This window comes from Aquila chrysaetos, chromosome 4, assembly GCF_900496995.4.
Source record: "Aquila chrysaetos chrysaetos chromosome 4, bAquChr1.4, whole genome shotgun sequence".
Classification (NCBI taxonomy): domain Eukaryota; kingdom Metazoa; phylum Chordata; class Aves; order Accipitriformes; family Accipitridae; genus Aquila; species Aquila chrysaetos.
In genome coordinates, this window is record NC_044007.1 from 35,027,678 (window position 1) to 35,047,552 (window position 19,875).

Consider the following 19,875-nt stretch of genomic DNA (forward strand, 5'->3'; position numbering starts at 1 on the left):
TGTCAGGAAATATCTAGGCCAGATGTGCCATTAAAGTGATTGATGCAAGTAAAAAAACTACAATTTCTTTCCTAACAGATCAATTCTTTGCATATACTGAAAACCAAGTTTGATTAGATTACAGAGGGAAAAAAAATCTTTTGCTTTTTTCTATGCAGCCAGAGCCATTATAGCTGAAAATTATCTGGATTCTGTGTATGCATCATTAACAAATGCATTGGTTCAGTTCCAAGTGCAGAACTGGCCTCACTGACAGTGGTGCAGGAGTTAATAATACTGGTTGGGAAAGTAAGACGGGTTGTATTCCAGACCTTCTGTTATTGGCTAAATTTCAGATGCAGATGCTGCATTACTGGTGATGACATGAGTCAAAAGAACATAGCATTGAATTCAGATACACAGGTGGAGATTTAGTATTGACACAAGAACTGTCTTTAATATGACTGATGAATTAGATATGCAACTCTTTAGAAACAGCGATAGCAAAGTTACATCTTGACAATCACAGCTGAGACTATCTGTGCCCTAATTTAACTGTGTATAAAACCATGGAGGGATGCCAACCTAAGTAATTCTAGACAGCTAATGCATATTCTCAAGAAAAATAATTACTGATTTACCATTTTACATCCAATGAAATCCACCTATTAATAGAACCTACTTATCATAGAATCATGGAACGGTTTGGGTTGGAAGGGACCTTAAAGATCACCTAGTTCCAAATTCCCTGCCATGGGCAGGGACACCTTCCACTAGACCAGGCTGCTCAAAGCCCCATCCAACCTGGCCTTGAACACTTCCAGGGATGCAGCATCCACAACCTCTCTGGGCAACCTGTTTCAGTGCCTCACCACCCTCACAGTAAATAATTTCTTCCTTACCTCTAATCTAAATCTGCCTTCTTTCAGTTTAAAACCATTACCCCTCATCCTATCACTACACTCCCCCATAGAGTCCCTCCCCATCTTTCCTGCAGGCCCCCTTTAAGCACTGGAAGGCTGCTATAAGGTCTCCCCGGAGCCTTCTCTTCTCCAGGCTGAACAACCTCAACTCTCTCAGCCTATCCTCATAGGGGAGGTGCTCCAGCCCTCTGATCGTCTTTGTGGCCCTCCTCTGGACCTGCTCCAACAGGTCCATGTCTTTCTTATGTTTGGGGCCTCAGAGCTGAACGCAGTACTCCAGGTGAGATCTCACAAGAGTGGAGTAGAGGGGGAGAATCACATCCCTCGACCTGCTGGTCATGTTTCATTTGATGCAGCCCAGGATTCGGTTGGATTTCTGGGCTGCAAACGCACATTGCCAGGTCATGTTGAGCTTCTCGTCATCCAACACCCCCAAGTCCTTCTCCTCAGGGCTGCCCTTGATCCACTCATTGCCCAGCCTGTATTTGTGCTTGGGATTGCCCCAACCCATGTGCAGGGCCTTCCACTCGGCCTTGTTGAACTTCATGAAGTTCGCACAGGCCCACCTCTCAAGCCTGTCAAGGTCCCTCTGGATGGCATTCCTTACCTCCAGCACGTCTACTACGCCAACACAGCTTGGTGTTGTCAGAAAACTTGCTGAGGGTGCACCCAATCTCACTGTCCATGTCACCAACAAAGACGTTAAACAGCACTGGTCCCAACACTGACCCCTGAGGAACACCACTTGTCACTGCTTTCCATTCGGACATCAAGCCGTTGACCCCAACTCTTTTAGTGCGACCATCCAGCCAATTCCTTATCCAGTGAGTGGTCCATCCGTCAAATCCATGTCTCCCCAATTTAGAGACAAGGATGTCGTGCAGGACAGCGTCAAATGATTTGCACAAGTCCAGGTAGATGACGTCTGTTCCTCTTCCCTTATCCACCAACACTGTAACCTCGTTGTAGAAGGCCACCAAATTCGTCAGGCACTATTTGCCCTTAGTGAAGCCATGTTGGCTGTCACCAATCACCTCCTTATTTTCCATGTACCCTAGCATAGTTTCCAGGAGGATCTGCTCCATGATCTTGCCAGGCACAGAGGTGAGACTGACTGGCCTGTAGTTCCCCAGGTCTTTCTTCTTTCCCTTTTTAAAAATGGGGGTTATGCTTCCCCTTTTCTAGTCAATGGGAACTTCATCAGACTGCCACAACTTCTCAAATATGATGGATAGGGGCTTAGCCATTTCATCTGCCAGTTTCTTCAGGACTCACACGGAGGCATCTCATCAGGTCCCATGGACTTGTGCACCTTCAGGTTCCTCAGATGGTCTCAAACCTGATCGTCTCCCACAGTGGGCAGTTCTTCATTCTGCCAGTCCCTACCTTTGCCTTCTGCAACTTGGGCAGTATGACTGGAGCACTTGCCGGTGAAGACTGAGGCAAAAAGGTCATTAAGTACCTCAGCCTTCTCCGTGTCCTGGGTAACCAGGTCTCCAATTTCCTTCTAGAGAGAGCCCACATTTTCCCTAGTCTTCCTTTTATCACCGATGTACCTACAGAAGCTTTTCTTGTTGCCATTGATGTCCCTGGCCAGATTTAATTCTTTCAGGGCTTTGGCTTTCCTAACCTGATCCCTGGTTGCTCGGACAATTTCTCTGTATTCCTCCCAGGCTACCTGTCCTTGCTTCCACCCTCTGTAGGCCTCCTTTTTGTGTTTGAGTTTGTCCAGGAGCTCCTTGTTCATCCATGCTGGCCTCCTGGCATTCTTGCCTGACTTCCTCCTTGTTGGGATGCATTGCTCCTGAGCTTGGAGGAGGTGATCCTGAAATATTAACCAGCTTTCTTGGGTCCCTCTTCCCTCCAGGGCTGTCTCCCATGGTACTCTACCAAGCAGATCCCTGAAGAGGCCAAAGTCTGCTCTCCTGAAGTCCAGGGTAGCAAGCTTGCTCTGCACCCTCCTCGCTGCCCTAAGGATCTTGAACTCCACCATTTCATGGTCACTGCAGCCAAGGCTGCCCTTGATCTTCACATTCCCCACCAGCCCCTCCTTGTTGGTGAGAACAAGGTCCAGCATAGCACCTCTCTTTGTTGGCTCTTCTATCATTTGGAAAAGGAAGTTATCATCAACACATTCCAAGAACCTCCTGGATTGCTTATGCCCTGCCGTGTTGTCCCTCCAACAGATATCGGGGTGGTTGAAGTCCCCCATGAGGACCAGGGCTTGTGAAAATGAGGCTGGTCCTATCTGTCTATAGAAGGCCTCATCCGCTCGGTCTTCCTGGTCGGGTGGCCTGTAGCAGACCCCCAATATAATGTCACCTGTCCCTGCCCTCCCTTTAATCCTGACCTGTAAGCTCTCAGTCAGCTCCTCATCCATCCCCAGGCAGAGCTCCGTGCACTCCAGCTGGTCATTGACATAGAGGGCAACACACCCTCCTCATCTCCCCTGCCTGTCCTTCCTAATGAGCCTGTAGCCCTCCATTCCAACACTCCAGTCATAGGAGCCATGCCACCATGTCTCTGTGATGCCAGTAAGATCATAGCCCCGCAGGCGTGTGCATGTCTCTAACTCCTCTTGTTTATTCCTCATGCTATGTGTGTTTGCGTAGAGGCATTTAAGTTGGGCCTCTGATGAGGCTGACTTGCTGCCTGGAATTCCTTTGTGCTGCTCTCCAGGGGCTCTCCTGCTGACCTGTGATCCCTCTCCAGGCCCTGGGTATCTATTGCTGGCACTGGCATCAAACTGGTAGGAGTCGGATGGATTGAGGTTCCTCTTCCCCAGCAACTTCAGTTTAAAGCCCTCTTCACCAGCTTGGCAAGCCAACGACCAAAGATGCACTTCCCCTTCTCTGACAGATGGACCCCATCAGCCCCACCATTTAGTTACTTTCAAAGTTACTTAACATATCATACTAGGTTTTCTTCAGAGAGTTCACCACAAAATTCTGCCAAAGTTTTCCCTAAATACCGTAGTCCAACCTGTTCCATGCAGAAGGAGTTTCATAGGTCAATACCTCAGAAATACTGCTTAATAATTGATTTTTCTATATAAAATTATTCTTAGTAGGTTTACAGTAAGCCATTTTCAAAATAGTTAGTAGTGATTGCATACATTTCTACTTCTTGTGCTATAACAAATATATTCATTGTTCTAATGATATAAAAACTTCAACAGTTTTGATGATCGGAATAAATTTTCCTGAAATATCAGGCCTTTTAATCAAGCACAGAAATAAATCTAATATATTTACATAAGGTGCAAAAGGGCAATTTCTTAGCTAAACCTTAAAATCTAGGTATTATCATTACAGCTTTATCCAGTCTATCACTCCTCAAGCTTTTATACAAACAGCATCTTCAAATTATGTAATCTAACATATCAGCCAAATTCAAAAGATCTAAAACATGGTTTTATGTACTTGCCCATGTTTGTTGTCTCTGTGTACATGTGTAATACGCTGGATCAGGAATTTGATCATTACTGACCTTTTAGGAACAATTCTGTATCATCACTTCACATGCCTATCTCCCCTCACATTAACTTAGATGTATAACTCACACGAGTAAAAATTCTATTAAAAAGTTCTCCTGTGCTCTGTACCTCTGTGCACAACATCCAAGTGTTGATGTTTATACTGCTTTTAATTTAACAGTGATGACATTCTGTTGAGCAAAGACTGCCATCATGTTATATGTTTGCACAGCACTGTCTAGCACATTGGGTTGTGGCTGCCCATTAAAATTCACATATTACTACAGCACAAACAATGAATGTAAAAAATAGTATCTTCCAGCTATTGCCTGTGGCCAAAATCAGAACGTACAACTTTGAACTAGTAAAACAGATTATTTAGATGCTGAAACAAAGTCCACCAAAGTTAGTGGGGTGATTTGTACTGACTTCAATGGGTCGTATATCAGGTCTTAGGCCTGTTCAAATTCTACTACAATGACACTGCAAAACATAAAGATCCAGTAACTGGGATGACAACCAAGCACAGAAAGCCTTAAGGAAATCCAAGGGTTTAAATAAAAATACATTTTGTAAAATGTCCTTTGAAGTCTCATGCAGTATTTTATTTAACTGGAAAATAATTTTAAAAGATCTTTCCTGAAAAATTATAGAGATCAGATTCTTTCCATCCCTGAAACAAGCCCAAAGTTTAACCATTTTCAAAAAATTCTAAAAATCTTAGTTACACTTTTTATTGAAAATGTGAAAACTTTTGTAAGTTGATTTGTAAATGAGTTTAAACTATACATTTGATCTTCTTCAGCCACTGCTCACAAAAATAGTTTTAAAATACTTTAAAGGGTTATCTTGTACTTCCAAACATTTTCATTGACAAGTAAAAAAATAGCTGCCACTGAGGAAGAGCCATTACTTTTAACAACATTAAACATTAAGACAACACAAAAACATAGTTTTCATTTAAATAAGGAAATTCTTATTTCTTCAGCCTTAATTCTAGCTGTTTGCTCATTACCTTTGTGCAAGCCTGGACTAAAAACCAAACAGTAACAGGCAAAATACTTCGATTAGCCTCCTTGAAATCTCACTTCGTGAGATAGTCAGACATCCATGTTAGATGGAAGTATGAAAAAGTGCTTTCAAAAGCTTAGGTCCCCCTCTCTTCCAGAGCAGCCAGTGCCAGCACAGCAACAAGGATGAAGGCTGTTCTGCCCTGCGCCATCCGTGGGCTCCACACCACCACAGGAGAATCATCAGGGCTGGCTGGGCAACCCGGCCCATGATTGCTTCTGGAGAGGTGAGGTCCATAAGCATGGGTAGAGTATTTTCTCTTACTGAGTAACATTTTATTTTCTGATCTAAATCATGTAAATTATGCACCAGTATTGCATGTCTTTTCAAATTACAGTATGGCAGAAACAAAAAGGAAACTGTAATGGTCAATTATGATATACCAACTTCTTATATTTACTGAATTTTGAAAGCTGAAGAAATTTTTGTTAAGTTCCACTTCACATTACATCCGTATTAGCCAACTGGAATTTTTATTCCTGCTATTTCCCAGCGGGGGGCCCTCCATGTGCATGACTTCCAATCCCAGCTCTCATTTCTGCGCTTGACAAAGGGCGTCTCAGAGTTCCCATTACACAACTTCCACTCTCCCCGGCCAGACATCAGGATACTATTTTGTTAGGCCTTCAGACAGATTTAAATTTCTTCTTCTGTTTTCTTTAATGAAACTGCTACTCCATACCTGATTGATAATTGCTCTTCGAGTTTTTCAGCCCCGTGGCCAGTGTTGATGAAAAAGAATTGGGTTGTTAGTTGATACCAATTAGTAAACCCCAAACTTGAGTCCTGATCCAAACTGATTCTACTTTAATTTATTCTTTTAGTCTGTAGATGAATCTTATTTCTTAAACATAGTTTAAGTGTTTAAGAGTTTAGTAACCTTAAACATAGTTTAAGTGTTTAAAAGTTTAGTAATCAATATCTGTGTTTTAGGTGTACTGGATAGCAAGAAATGGTCAACTCTCTTGCTTTGTACACAAGGGTATTTTGTGGTACCCACGTATTTCCAGTGAAGTTAACTCCAATGCGAGTAATGATAATTTAAGAAGCTGGGATTCTTTTACTTGATAGTTACAAACTATCTGTGCAACTTAAAACCTTAAATTTTCAATGCTTAAAAGAACAGCAGAATGTAAACCAGCTGAACAAATTCATTATGAAATAGCACATGAACACAATATTCACCTAACTCCTCTTGTAAGCAAGACCCTCATTTGTGAAAGTATAAATAGGACAAGATACAGTTTTGGGCAGCAATAGATCTGGGCACTGAATCGCCGTCTATGTTCTTTTTGGCACTAACTGAAACATGCTGGCATGATTTTTTCTCAACTGCATAACGTCACTCACGAATAGAGAACAAATACCAGAGCTACTGCTTTGAAAACACGCGTACCTCGTCACATTTAGCTCAATGAGATTTTAAGGAAAATAGGTGTAGTATGCTACTACTGCCTTCAGCTGGCACTACTTGCTTTTTGGCATTTACTGAGTTGTCTGACTTAAAAAAAAAAAAAAAAAGGAAAAGGCTATACAGAGAAAGGGATGAATTTAAATCCTGTATGTGTAACTGATACAAATGGAAGTATGAAGTTGTCTCCGTGCCCTATGCAAGTGTAGGGGAGAAGTGAGTGCAGCAGGCGATGATATGTGTCTGAAATAACAAACCCTTTCCACTAACACCCTAGCTAATGCACCGGGTGCGGAGGCAAAGCCAGAGGAGAGAAGCTGCAGAAGCTGAAGCGAGCTTTTCAAATTTTACAGAGACGCATAAACTGGCAGGGCGGTGGAAGAAGACGCAATGCCTTGGCTTAATTCCTGTAGCGTCCTATCAAGTCCAGTGGCCAGAACACAAAGGCAGAATTTGACTTGTGTGTTATAGTCCTCAGAGCAAAATACAAACATTTAAAAAAAAATAAAAATAGAAGCTATATTAATAGAGGAGTCAATATGAACAGAGCTTAGGGACAAGAAAGTGAGAAGATCCTTTTGGCCCAAAGGGGATAATCTATCTTTTCAAGATGAAGAAATTAACAGGGGTTTTTCTTGACCTTGAATAATTAGACTTTTCCGGCTAACATGCTAGATAGGCCACCGCCACAGACCTTCAGGGCTATCTTACTTTATTTCAATATATTGTACAAAGTGAGAAATAACTGGAACTGGAAAAAACTTTTTAACCTCAGCCTCTAACTTCACTTTATAATACATTTTAATTCCAGTTTTGACATTATGTATGACCTAAGACAGTTGAACAAAGACCCATTTTTCAGTCCACCTTTCCTCCTCTACAAAAGCTTCAGGCTTTAGTGGTTCTAAGTCACTGGAAAACATAATCAAGTTAACATGAAAAGGGAGTCTAACAAGAACATGGTTCATATCTTGGAGCAGTGTTTTAATACTGTGATTAAATTTGTATTCCCCCTGAACTGCATTTTGTTTGAACTCCCTGGCTTGTGATCTCATTTCCTCCCGTTTTCTTGATGTCAGCTTCTTCACTGCCGGCAGAAGATCCCTCCGAACTGCAGCTGCATTTGTAAATGTTTCATCAAAGGCCCTGAATGTCTGGTAAGCAGCAGACCTGGTGGGTGCTACAAATGTGATCTGGGTCTATCTCGGCAAAGAACAGCATGACCATATTTACTGCTGATGCTATTCTGGGGGCTGTATGACGTGCTTCTCCCCTCTAGCTGAGCAGCGCTTGCCTGTTCGTCTTTCAACACTCACTCCAAGCATGACAGGATGAAATAAAACAAAATTTACTGGTAGCAAGCTTACTTGTATATTGAAGACTTCCATTTTAACACCTTCATCATACTCACACACATGCTTATTTCAATAACCCTGTTAAACATTTTGTAGTCTAGGTAGATTAGACCCTTAGGTTACATTAAAAAAAAAAAAAAATCAAACCATAAGAAGATAAAGAAAAGTATTACTATATAAAATAATTCAAATTAGTATGGAGGCACAAGCCTATTTGTCCCTATAAATTAAACCTTAACTCAGGTTGGTGGCAACACAGTAGCTCCAGCTCTACACAACACCTCCAAACGTGGACAGCAGCTGTGTCTCCCAAAACCTGTGAAAACAGGGGGGAAAACCACTGCATTTTTTGAAGGAATAGTGCACATAGGATCACCTCTTCCAAAATCAGGCAAGTAGCTTAGGTATACAAACTGAAACTCACTCAGTAGCCAGCAGAATGCACCAGGCGCTTCCAGTGATTGATTAAACTCAGTCTAGCGCAAGATCTGTACTACACTTTGTAATAAAAGGAGGAAAAAAACAAACACCAACAAAATTTCAGATTAAAATGACATGCACATTTTTCACACGTCAAATGTTATCATTTTGCCGATATTAATATATTTTTAAAAAAATAAATCTAGAAACATGCCACTGACACCATATGGCACAGAAAAGATCACAATTTTTTTTCTTCTCTTAAGCCTATACAAATAAATTTGCATCACTAAAACTGGAGAATCACAAAGTTGCATAGTGCCCAATTCATCCACTTTCTGGATACTGAAATTTTGGGTAGGAAAATCCTGATACCATGAATTTTCAAAAACAGCTGACATTTTAAAAATATTTCATTGGGCTCAATTTTCCAAATATGCTGAGCAACCAGCTGTTAAAAATCAAATCTCATTAAAAGTGCCATTAGTTAGACAAAAACTGCAGTCTCAAACTTACACAAAACAAAAACCATATCCCTTTACACATTAAAACAAAACTGCAACCCCCTACTTCTAACTTTAGCATGCTGTATCACAGAACTGCAGTCCTCCAGCTGTATATACATTTTTTGTTTTCATGGCAGAACCTCATATAAGCAAAAATACCACATAGTTAACTGTGGGTGAATTAACAAAACTTTTGCAATGCTGTCATATGAAACAAGTAAATTTCAAAATTAATTTTAGTTCTCAAATCAACTGAAATAAACTTTGTACCTAACATACCCAAATATCATGCAGGTTAATGACATTGCCAAATTTTAAAATTAATAACATGAACTAAGGTGATTTCTACCATGGACTTCATAGCACAGCTGATTTTAGGCATACCTACAAGTGAATGATTTAACGACAAATACATGCCTAACTGAATACAGTTGATTATTCTATAAGTCAGTTACATTTATTATGCATTCAGACATGACAGAACATCATATAATTGTTTTTCGAACACTCTGTATTACTAGGAAGATATACATTCCGTGATTAGAGCAGACATCATCAGAGAAGGGATATTTTTATCTTCTGTATGAATCTTAGATTAAATTTCAGTTACATGCTGAATACACAGTATAGTTAGAAAAACTCAAATAATGGCTACTTTTTCATAAAGGACCTATTACAACAAGATCATAAACTTCTACATAAAAGGACTCTGTTTACTATGACAACTGCAGTTACTAAAGGATGATGCTTTGATAAAGAACATTAGGAAACCTCTTTTAGACTCCATAACTAGCATGAGGTGTTTTCTACTAAAAAAAACCCAAAAAGTTACTTTTAAACAAAACTAAGGCTTGAAACCCTCCCAATCACACAGAAAAGAAATACTGCAAATACTAATTTGTCCAATGTCCATCTCGTACCTGCCAGAAGCACAGATATACATAATGTATTCACATGCCAAGCTGCAAACACGAATGCATGTGACTTCACCAAAAGAAGAGCATAAAAACTCTACTGCACCTGCAGAATACAGAGAGCACCATCCAAAATTCAGCTTTGGTGGTTATGTCTTCCAAAGAGCAGAATCTGATCTTTAAGCTGAAATTTCAGCAGACAAATAGAAAACTATTTTGCAGCAATGCAATATTACATGAAGTGTATTTGCTAAGAAAGCCAGTTTTCAAGATGCAGAAGGGGCTAATAGTGTAATCCACATGGTGAACAGGTTTCTTCATCATAGAAAAACATCATGACATTATGTTACCAGCACTTAAAAAAGCCAACAGAACAGAAGCAAACTAAGAATAAATGAAATCACATACCAGCTGGGAGTTTTAATTCATTGGTTAGGCTGATTATGATACACTAACCCTTGCTATATTTTTTTCATGTAAAATTAAACATCAATGTATGTTTAGGTGTTTAACTTGCATGTTAGGTGTGGTGAGAACAATTTTTTCCTCCAGGACAAATATTCCTGGATAAGCACAAGAAAGGTTATCAATAAGGTGCATTTATCAACTCTGGCATAATAAGCATCTGTTTGTCTTTTACTGTTTTATCAAAAATCAGTTAGAGTAAGCCGTATTATCCTCACCAAAGTTTAAGCAGATTGAGGGAGTGGCTTTCTATTAAAGGTCTTTGCAGCGCAGCCTGCTTAGCCTGGTGGTAGTGTCCTCTAAAGCTCAATTCCTTTATTGAGGACTGTGTTAATAGAAACAAATCTCAAAAGAGACTATACTGTGCATAAAAATATCCATATTAGCTTCACCATCAAAGAACAAAAAGCTCAGCTTTTGCATCTCTGGTAGCATTTGCTGTGTTTTCTCCATTATCTCCATCTGAAAAAAAAGAAACCAAATAAAAACCACCAAGATTGTACCTATAACTCATATTTAGAATGACAATGGTTTTCAATCCATTTCACAAATGGATTCACTCAGAAGAACAGATTTTTACATAAAGTTTATCAACTATCCAAGGTATAAGAAGCACCAACACCAGTTCATTGGTGAAATGCAACAGCTGTTTTGTTCTGCTCCAGCACAGCATAACCAGAGTGCATGCTAATAGCTGGGGCCACCAACAGCTCTTTTAAAATTAGAAATATCATATCTAATTGCTATTTTAACACTAACTTATCACTTAAAAAAAAAAAAAAACAACCCTTCAATTTTTGTAAGAAGAAAAAAGAAAGAAATTCATAAGACAGACCTCATGTTAAGACAGAATTAGGTACGAGTGCAGACAGACCTCATCCCTATGTCTGATAAAAACTGTCAGATAAAATCAAGGGAGATCATAAGGAACTGCAAGGTCCGGGGAGCAGCTGGAGAACTGCAGCCCCTACAAAAGTTGGGATGGGTGCCTTCCTGAGGTGCACTCACCGTTGCACAGGTGGCCCAGCGTGACCCGCAGAGCTCTGGTCTCCTCCACCTGAGTCATGCTGCAGGAGATGGAAACTGCAGAGCTGGGACTGTCTGTCTGATGAAAAAAAACCCTGAAACCTCTTGTGAAGGTCTGTAATCACTGGCGATGTAATTGCTAACTAATGAGGGAGGATTTTCAATGGATAGGCGGCCTAAAGCATGGCAAAAGGCCTTGATCTCTGGGAAGATGTAAGTGGCTCTCAGTAGAGGTATTCAGAAAAATGGCAGCTCAGTGAGCAGTGAGTAAGGCTGCTGAACTTTTTTTTCCTACAGTATTAAAGCAACTTGTATGAAAGTTATTTAACTCATTAGCTAATTTACATGAAAATTACCAGAGGAATTAAGACCTTGAAGGTATGACATTCCTACAATTTAAAACAAAGCAAAGCCACAAAATACACATCCAGGCAGGAGAGAGAGATGCTTTGCACATCACTAAAAAACGTGAAACAATCCCAATTCTTACCTGACGTGAGAGCTCCAAACAATAAGAAAAGCTTCAATCAGGTCTTGGACCTCCTCAGGCACCTGGAAAATCTGTGAAAGACACAATGGTGCAGGACTCGAGAGCTTTGGGTGCTGCTGCTAGCTCTTCAAAGCACAGAACAGGGTGAAGATGGGGGACTTCAACAACCAAGGGACCTGCTGGGAAGATACTACAGGGCAATTACAGTACCATGTTACAGGGAGAAGGTTTTTTTACCCAGCAGATAAGTGACTGGATCTTTTCCTTTCAACAACAGGGGGCAAACTGACTGACAACGCAAGACTGTGGGCAACTTGGGTGAAAAATTATGGGAAAATATTATTTGTAATTCCTAGGAAAAAGAGAATGGAACTCAAAACAAAAGAGGTGAACTGTAAAGCTGCCAGCTTTTCTGGATGCTTTCAATTGCATTAGGGCAATTGTTTGTATCGATGCTCTGCAAACAGAGCAAATGATTCAGCTTTAAGAGCAAAATAAAAATAAATCTTTTTGCTGGATTATCTTTAAGCTGGATTGGTTCCCTGATCCAAATCACAGCTCACTGAAGAAACAGTTGTGCTGGCAGCACGGAGGGCTGGGGGCTTGAGAATAACTCAAGCCAGTATCGGCCAAGACTGCCTTGCAAAACCCACGAACTTAGATTTGCTCTCTACTAGGTTTTATTTTATTATGAACTCCAAAAAGAGCAATCTGTTTTCTTAAAGAAATAATGTGAAGGGCATAAACACAAACTACCCCGAAGTGAAGGGAAAATAAGATGAGTATCACGAGAGAAACTTGACTAAATCGAGAGCTCTTCAATGATCCTGAAACACTAGAAGGAAGTATACGCAAGTAGAAAGTAGGTCAAATTACTAAAGGAAGAATATTAGGGAAGAGTGCAAGTATGTAAGGGCAAAATCAGAAAGGCCGAATCATGGAATGAGACCTGGTTAGGATGGAACAGAAAAGGAAACAAGACAACCTCATCGTAGGAGGAGGAGGGTGAAGGGAAAGGCTGTGCCACTGCTCAGCGGGGAGGGAAACCTTTCAGATGCACCACCGAGATAAACCAAAACATTAAAGGCTTTTTTGTTTCAGCCTTCACTAAAAGAGATATTATGTATTTTGACCTTAGCAAAGCTGCTGATGTTTGTTAAAGGTGATCTAGGCAGAGCTGTGGTAAAGGAGTACACATTCTTTACAGTTACTAAGTAATGCTTATGAAGTGCCAAGAGTGAAGGATGTATCGCATTCTAAATCTGTATCAAATCCTTTAACACTCAATACCTTCATTAATAACTTTGATCTTGGAAGAGTTCAGTTATTGCATGTGCAAATAAGCAAACTGTTAGAAACCAGGGAGGAACTGCAATATGGGATTAAAATTCAAAATTAACTTAACCCAGGGAAGTAATCTTAGGGGACAAAAAAAGTGTGCTAGTGAAAAACCTGCCGAGTAAAACTCAACTTCACTAATACAAAGTGGGAAGCAACTAGTTAAACAATATTCTGTGGAAAAGGATTAGGACAACAGCAAATCACACACTGATGACAAGTTGTTACACATCATCTTGTTGTTGCGGGGGGAAGGAATCATCAGACTGCTGATTCCTGGCACCAGTGTAAAAGAATAGCGTCATTTGGGAGTCACACAGAATTATGCTACTTTAATATGGCACAATATTAGCCAAATAATGCATTTTGTTTTCGAAATCAGACCTTAACAAATACGTAATGTAATTGGAGAAAGTCCAGACAACAGCAACAGTGACAGTCAGGAGGACTCGGAGGAAATAATGAAAGATACAGCCTGCTCAGGCTAAAGAAAAGGGCTAAAGCAAGACATGACAAGCCGTCTTCAAACACTTCTGAATTTGCTGCAAAGAGGAAAGCAATAAACTGTTTCCACTTCCCTGCGGAAGCAAGACTTGAACTGCAGCAGTTGCAGGATTCATATCACCATCTAGGAAAAACTTGCTAGGGATAAATCTGATTTTGCAGATCTTTTCTGCCTATATAATTTGGGTGGTAATTTAGGGTAATCATTATGATACACTCTTCTTCAAATCAAGCATTATAAAATCAAACACATTTGGTGTTAAATTTTTTTTTAAGTGGATTAAGTTATATTGATGCACTCATTTTTGTTCTGCAGACATATTAAAAAAAACCCAACAAACCCACAACAAAAACACTAAATGTTGACAAGATCCAGAAACAATATTTCATATTTTTCCATAATTTCATAGGTACTCATAATCATAACACTATTACATTCCGTCATTATAAGATAACCTACATTTTAAAAAAAATAATTCCAATGCACTGTATCTTACTTGTATGGAGAGTCCTGTCACTCTTAAAATCACCTCAGAAACAAAGATGATCAACTTAAATGATGCATTTCTTTAAAAGAAAAAAATTAAACTGCATTTTTATTTAAAATCTAATCCAGTTGCTTAGAACAACACTGAAAATAGAAGTCCGGGTACAGAACATACTCATCTTGTTTTCAAGTTAGAAAAGGATCTGTATTTTTGTTTTTAGAAGCTTTATCAGCACTTCTGCAAAGAAAATAACAACTGTATTCACTGAGTAAGCATAATATCTCTGGAATTAAACATACTATCTTACTGGCTACGTCCCAACTTCAAGTGCAAGGTGGAACTGACACTTACCGATGCAGCTAGGAGAGTAGTTTCATAACACAATATTTCTCAATTATAGCAATTTCTTTGAAAAAAATCCTGTACAATTACCATTGCAGTAGTCACAGTAACTTACGTGAACATACAGTATAGTAAGAAAAAGTGCTATGTTCCTGTCCTAGAAGTCAGACAACATAATTTGTGTTAAAGTTATACAGAACTATGTTTATAAATGTTAATTGAGACTCCAGACATAAAAATTGGCATAAAAGTTGTGGCTGTTCACATGAAGCCAGGAAAGGCCTACCTGCCTTTGAAATTTCTACACTGTGGCTTTCATACTACCTTTACTTCTCTATTCTGCCTCCCACACAGCAGTCCTGTGTGTGAACTCATCCAATACAATGTGTGCAGCTCGTGGAGCTCATCAGTTAAGCATCCTGCCTCTGTTCTGCAAAGCACTTGAGAACATTCTTCGGAGCTTTGCTTTATTTGAGCATAGATATCTTGCAGATGTTTAATTTAAAGCTCATGTGTAGTCCCACTGAAGTAAATGGGATTACTGAAATACTTAAAGTAATTCCCTGCTGAATCAGGCTTTTAAGGGTAAGAATAAGTGTGCCTAATTTTTATTCATGCATCAGATATCTATAGACTAATAATTTAAACTCAGCAGTTTTGTATCTAGTTAATATTAAATCTCTGGAGTTTAATACCTTCACCTGCTGCATCTACCATCCCTGCACCAAGGATCTTTTTAAATACAACCCTGCAGCGCAGTTTTTGCATACATACAGTGTCACCAGACCTAGTGCCGTGATGACTTACACAGCAACAGAACTACTCCAGGTAAACTTTCCCTGTTTGGCCAATATACAACGAAAATCACACTTTTTTTGTAAATGATAAATAAACTGCACCTGGACCTTGTATTTTCTGAACATTACATGTATCAAAGACTTCAGAAAAGAACTCTTGTAAGGCAGATTAAAAAATTAGTGGAAGCAATCACATTTATTTTGGACAAAACAGGTAAACTCATTCATCTACCTATAACTGCTTACTTCCTGCATCTATGGAGTTTTAGATCAATTTTTAACTTGATACTGGACAGAATTGTCCAAGGAAACAAAACCTGTGGATCTAAGGTATTTAAAACATACACGCTACACATATGATCATTACCTACACCCTGGCCAGAAGCAAACATGAAGTGGCACGAACTAAATTTGAGGCTCATCAATGCAAAATCTGTCAGCAAAACAAAATACCTACAACCTCATCAGCAGTGAGGCACTCGTGACTTCTTACGTCATCAAGACTTGGCTGAGTGATGCTAAGAGTTCTCTGCAAAGCACTTCTATCCTCACATCTATCAAAATTCATCCCCTGCTGAAAATATAATAAGAGAAGGCTGGCAGTGATGAATTCATCTTGTCATCAAGCGTCAACTTCATTTAAATTGATTACTTCATTTAAATGAATACACCTGGAAATACAAACCACATGCAAAATTACCATTCATTTTAGCATCATTTGCAGGTCACTAAAAAAAGACCCACTGACACGCTTGTGATAACAGAAGAGAATTTATAGGAATTTTCATCGTTCACCTCTGGCCCATCCAATGTTGTTGGTTCATCTGATCTAATATTAAAACCTATAATATTTAAATCAAGGGGGTAAAACGAAGGACTAACAGGCAGATACTTATTAATGCAATGGTACATCTTCTAGTGTACAGATCTAAGAACTTAAGGCGGCCCCTATTAGTTATAGGTTTGGGATATGGTAACAGACATCAGACCAACAGCTTTAGGGATAGACAATTTATCTCTAAGTAACAGTACAGTAACAATTATACATCAGTAGTGCAATTACCCAGGTCATTACAACAGCAAATCCAGTTACTCGGTAGTACAATTACTCAGGTGGAAACGACAGCAAATCCAATAATTCACCAATACTGAGCCAAACATAATAGCCGGGCAGGCAAGGACTTGCACTCCCACAGTTATCAGCCAGGCTGTCAGACAGTAGGGCACAGCTGCTCCTTCAGAGGAGCGGCTGAGACCCATGGAGGGGCTGGGGGAATCCCACACTCCCTCGTCAGATGCACCTCTTCCATTGCTGAGTCACGGAAGCGCTGTCTGGACTTGCTAACCAGTCATCCCACCCCACCTCTGCTCACGTCTGTGCCAGTCCCGTCCCTGGTGTGCACAGGGCACGGAAGTATCGTGTAAGGCAATACTGGAGGCAATACCAGCCCTGAAACAGAAAAAAACAATGCTCAGCAGCTCCAGTTCAACCACGACAACTCATGTGCTTCATAAAAATCGGCTCATAGAATAACATGCTATTATAAACAGGGGACCTCAATTACTAGTTTAACTGTATACCAGTATCATCTTATAGGCATGCTGACTTCCAACAGGTAGTTCCCCACACCCGTATAAACCATTTCACTCTTCTGAAACTGTTAAAACATGACAGGGCTTTATCTTGTGTCAGAGGAAAGAAAACAGAAAAGAGAGATTGATAGAGTGAAAATAGTACGCTCCTCAAAGCACATGTGCCATCACCACTATTGTTTCCAGTCTTTTCCTTGCCTAATAAATGCAAGATATGCAGGGCATAGAAAGCTGATGAGCTCAAGAAATACTCAGAGGATACTGAACCGCATCTTCTTCAGCAATCGCACCTACCGCAATCTTTTCAGACTGGTCCTCCATTCTCGACAACAGCTTTCCACAAAAGCTCACATTGCAGTGAAGGTCTCAGTCCTTAACTTCAGCACACTATATAGACTTGTCCAAAGATACATGGAAGACTGCATAATGTCTGTGCTACAGAAACAACATTCTCGTCTGGTTTTCTACTCTCCAAAACTATGGAGTAAAATTCCCAGGGCACAAAGGGGCATCGAAAGCTTCCTCATCTTGTCACGGACAAGGCACAAGTCTTTGATCTTGGCTTTTTCTCTTTGTAAGTACGTGTCCAACTGTGTGCGCAGAGTTTGAATTTGGCATAAATTTCTGAAGCTTAACCGTTGCAACTTCTGATGGTTTGTGTTCAGATTTTTCATTTGCAATTAGGTTTCTGCATCTACTCACTGCTACTAACATAGCCATTGCTATTTCCCCATTTTTCCAAATCATCTGTGTCCAGATAGTTACCACCCCCTGTGCTTAGTAAGTATGATTCATGCTTTTAACAAAACCCCCATCGAAGAGGACCATTTTCTTTCAGGTTTTCTTCCTGTCCTGGTCTGTAACTGTGAAAGAACAAAAAGCTAAGATGCCCTGTGACAAAGGCTTTCAATCCTTTCTCCACTAGTCTCTCTGCTATTTCTACGCTTCCGTGTTTCTCCTGTCATTTGCCCTTATATTTTTATCTGATTATCAAATACCTGGCAAAGGAGTACTTGGCAGGATTTAGAGCCATTCAGTCACCCGACGGCCACGGGGCTGAAGGCATAATGAGAGCTTCCTTACTAAGTTCCCAGCAGCGCTGTCCTTGAAAGGCCTCGATACCACTCATGCTCCCTGTGCCCCGGGTTTCTCCACCCGTGGAACTGCCGGTTTGCCCCTTCGAGCAGAAGGGCTCCGTATCTGGTTTGGAAAGGGGACAAAGGGCAACTCGGCTGTGCTCTGCAGCAACAACTTTCAGCTCAAAACTAGCCCTAAAGCTCAGAGAAAGCCAAAATAATAATAAAAAAAAATTAAAAACCGCAGGTACCACGCGAAAGCACTCTCTTTTTGCCCACTTGTTGCAGGCGCCGGCAGGTGCAGCGGCGGCGACCCGCCCGGGAGCCGCAAGGGTCGGGCAGCGCCCAGGCCGGCCAAGGCGGCGCGGCCGGAGCAGGCAGCCGCCAGCCCCGCCGGGCCGGGCCCTGCCCCGCCGCCCCACGGGCACCGGGCGCCGCGGGGGCCCCGGCCTCGCCTCGCCCCGCCCTGCCCTGATACACGCGCGGCCCCCAGCACGGGGGGAGCACCTTTCCCCGCGGCGGGGGGGGGGCACCCGCCTGCTCCCAGCCGCTCCCGGGGACCAAGCCCACCGACGCGCAGCGGCAGCAGCGGGCGCAGCCCCCGGCCGGCCCAAGCGGCGCGCACCTGCCCCGCGGCGGCGGCGGCCCCGGCCGGGGGCGGTCCCGGGCGGGGGGGCGGGCAGGCAGGGAGGAGCGGGGGGCGGGCGCCGCTTGCCGCCGCGGGGCTGCGGCTGGGCAGGGCTGGGCGCGGGCGGGCGGCCGGCGGAGCGCTCGCAGTCGCGGGGAGCGCCGGGGCGGCCGGTCGGTCGGCGGGCGGGAAGGGAAGGCGAGGCGAGGCAGGGCAGGGCAGGGAAGGGAAGGCGGGCGGGAGGCGGCGGCGGCGGCGCCGCGCTCGCCCCGCTGCCCTGGATGACGGGCGGCCGGTTCGACTTCGACGATGGCGGCACCTACTGCGGCGGCTGGGAGGACGGGAAAGCCCACGGGCACGGCATCTGCACCGGGCCCAAGGGGCAGGGCGAGTACGCCGGCTCCTGGTCCCACGGCTTCGAGGTGGCGGGCGGCTACACCTGGCCCAGCGGCAACACCTACCTGGGCTACTGGGCGCAGGGCAAGCGCCACGGGCTGGGCGTGGAGACGAAAGGCAGGTGGATGTACCGCGGCGAGTGGTCCCACGGCTTCAAGGGGCGCTACGGGGTGCGGCAGAGCCTCAGCACGCCGGCCCGCTACGAGGGCACCTGGAGCAACGGGCTGCAGGACGGATACGGCGTCGAGACCTACGGGGACGGAGGTGGGCGCCGGCGGGGGGCGCCCCGCGCGCGGCGGCGGCGGCGGGGGGCGGGAGTGGGGGGGCGCGCCTGCGTGGGCGCGCGCGCCGTGGGCAGGGCCCTTCCCCCCCCCCCCCCCCCCGTGCCCAACCGCCGCCCTCACACCGGCCGCGGCGGCCCCTCAGCGCGGCGGGGTCTCTCCTCCTTCCCTCGGCCCGCGTCCGCGCGTCCTTCCCGGCGGGGAGAGCGTTCCTCAGCGGTCGGCCTCGCCGCCCCGGAGGCCCCGCTGGCGGCCGGGGAGCGCCACAGGTGCCCGGCGCCCGCCCCGCCCCGCTCCGCTCCGCTCCGTGAGGAGCCGCCCGGTCCCGGCCGAGCGGGAGCGGCCGCGCCGGGACGCGGGCTGTGCTGCCGGGCTGGTCGCTTTCTCCCGGCCAGCT

At 43.2% G+C, this 19,875-nt stretch overlaps 1 protein-coding gene and 2 long non-coding RNA genes across 9 annotated transcripts in view; 1 reads left to right on the forward strand and 2 right to left on the reverse strand.

Annotated features, from left to right (window-relative positions):
- Window positions 1-7,642: 7,642 nt before the first annotated feature.
- On the reverse strand, window positions 7,643-19,367 carry LOC115340459. 3 transcript variants are annotated; one of them, XR_005932214.1, is made up of 4 exons: window positions 19,263-19,367; window positions 12,036-12,106; window positions 8,639-10,981; window positions 7,643-8,530 (listed from the first exon to the last, which is right to left on the reverse strand). It is a non-coding gene; the product is annotated as an uncharacterized LOC115340459 (long non-coding RNA). The 3 variants fall into 3 exon arrangements; XR_003923063.2 differs by having other exon boundaries at window positions 7,643-10,981; XR_005932215.1 differs by lacking the exons at window positions 12,036-12,106; window positions 19,263-19,367 and adding an exon at window positions 11,528-12,028 and having other exon boundaries at window positions 7,643-10,981.
- Window positions 16,501-18,428, reverse strand: LOC115340460. The gene is made up of 2 exons (XR_003923064.1): window positions 17,392-18,428; window positions 16,501-16,954 (listed from the first exon to the last, which is right to left on the reverse strand). It is a non-coding gene; the product is annotated as an uncharacterized LOC115340460 (long non-coding RNA).
- The window catches only part of JPH1 (junctophilin 1), a 91,369-nt gene continuing 90,454 nt past the window's right edge, over window positions 18,961-19,875 (forward strand). For 3 of the 5 annotated variants that reach the window (XM_030012109.2, XM_030012106.2, XM_030012107.2), the window contains exon 1: window positions 18,961-19,461. In XM_030012109.2, coding sequence (XP_029867969.1) covers window positions 19,083-19,461 — 379 coding nt within the window. In that variant the 5' untranslated portion in view covers window positions 18,961-19,082. The remainder of the gene's footprint in view (window positions 19,462-19,875) is intronic. The other 2 variants (XM_030012104.2, XM_030012108.2) reach the window with 1 other exon arrangement.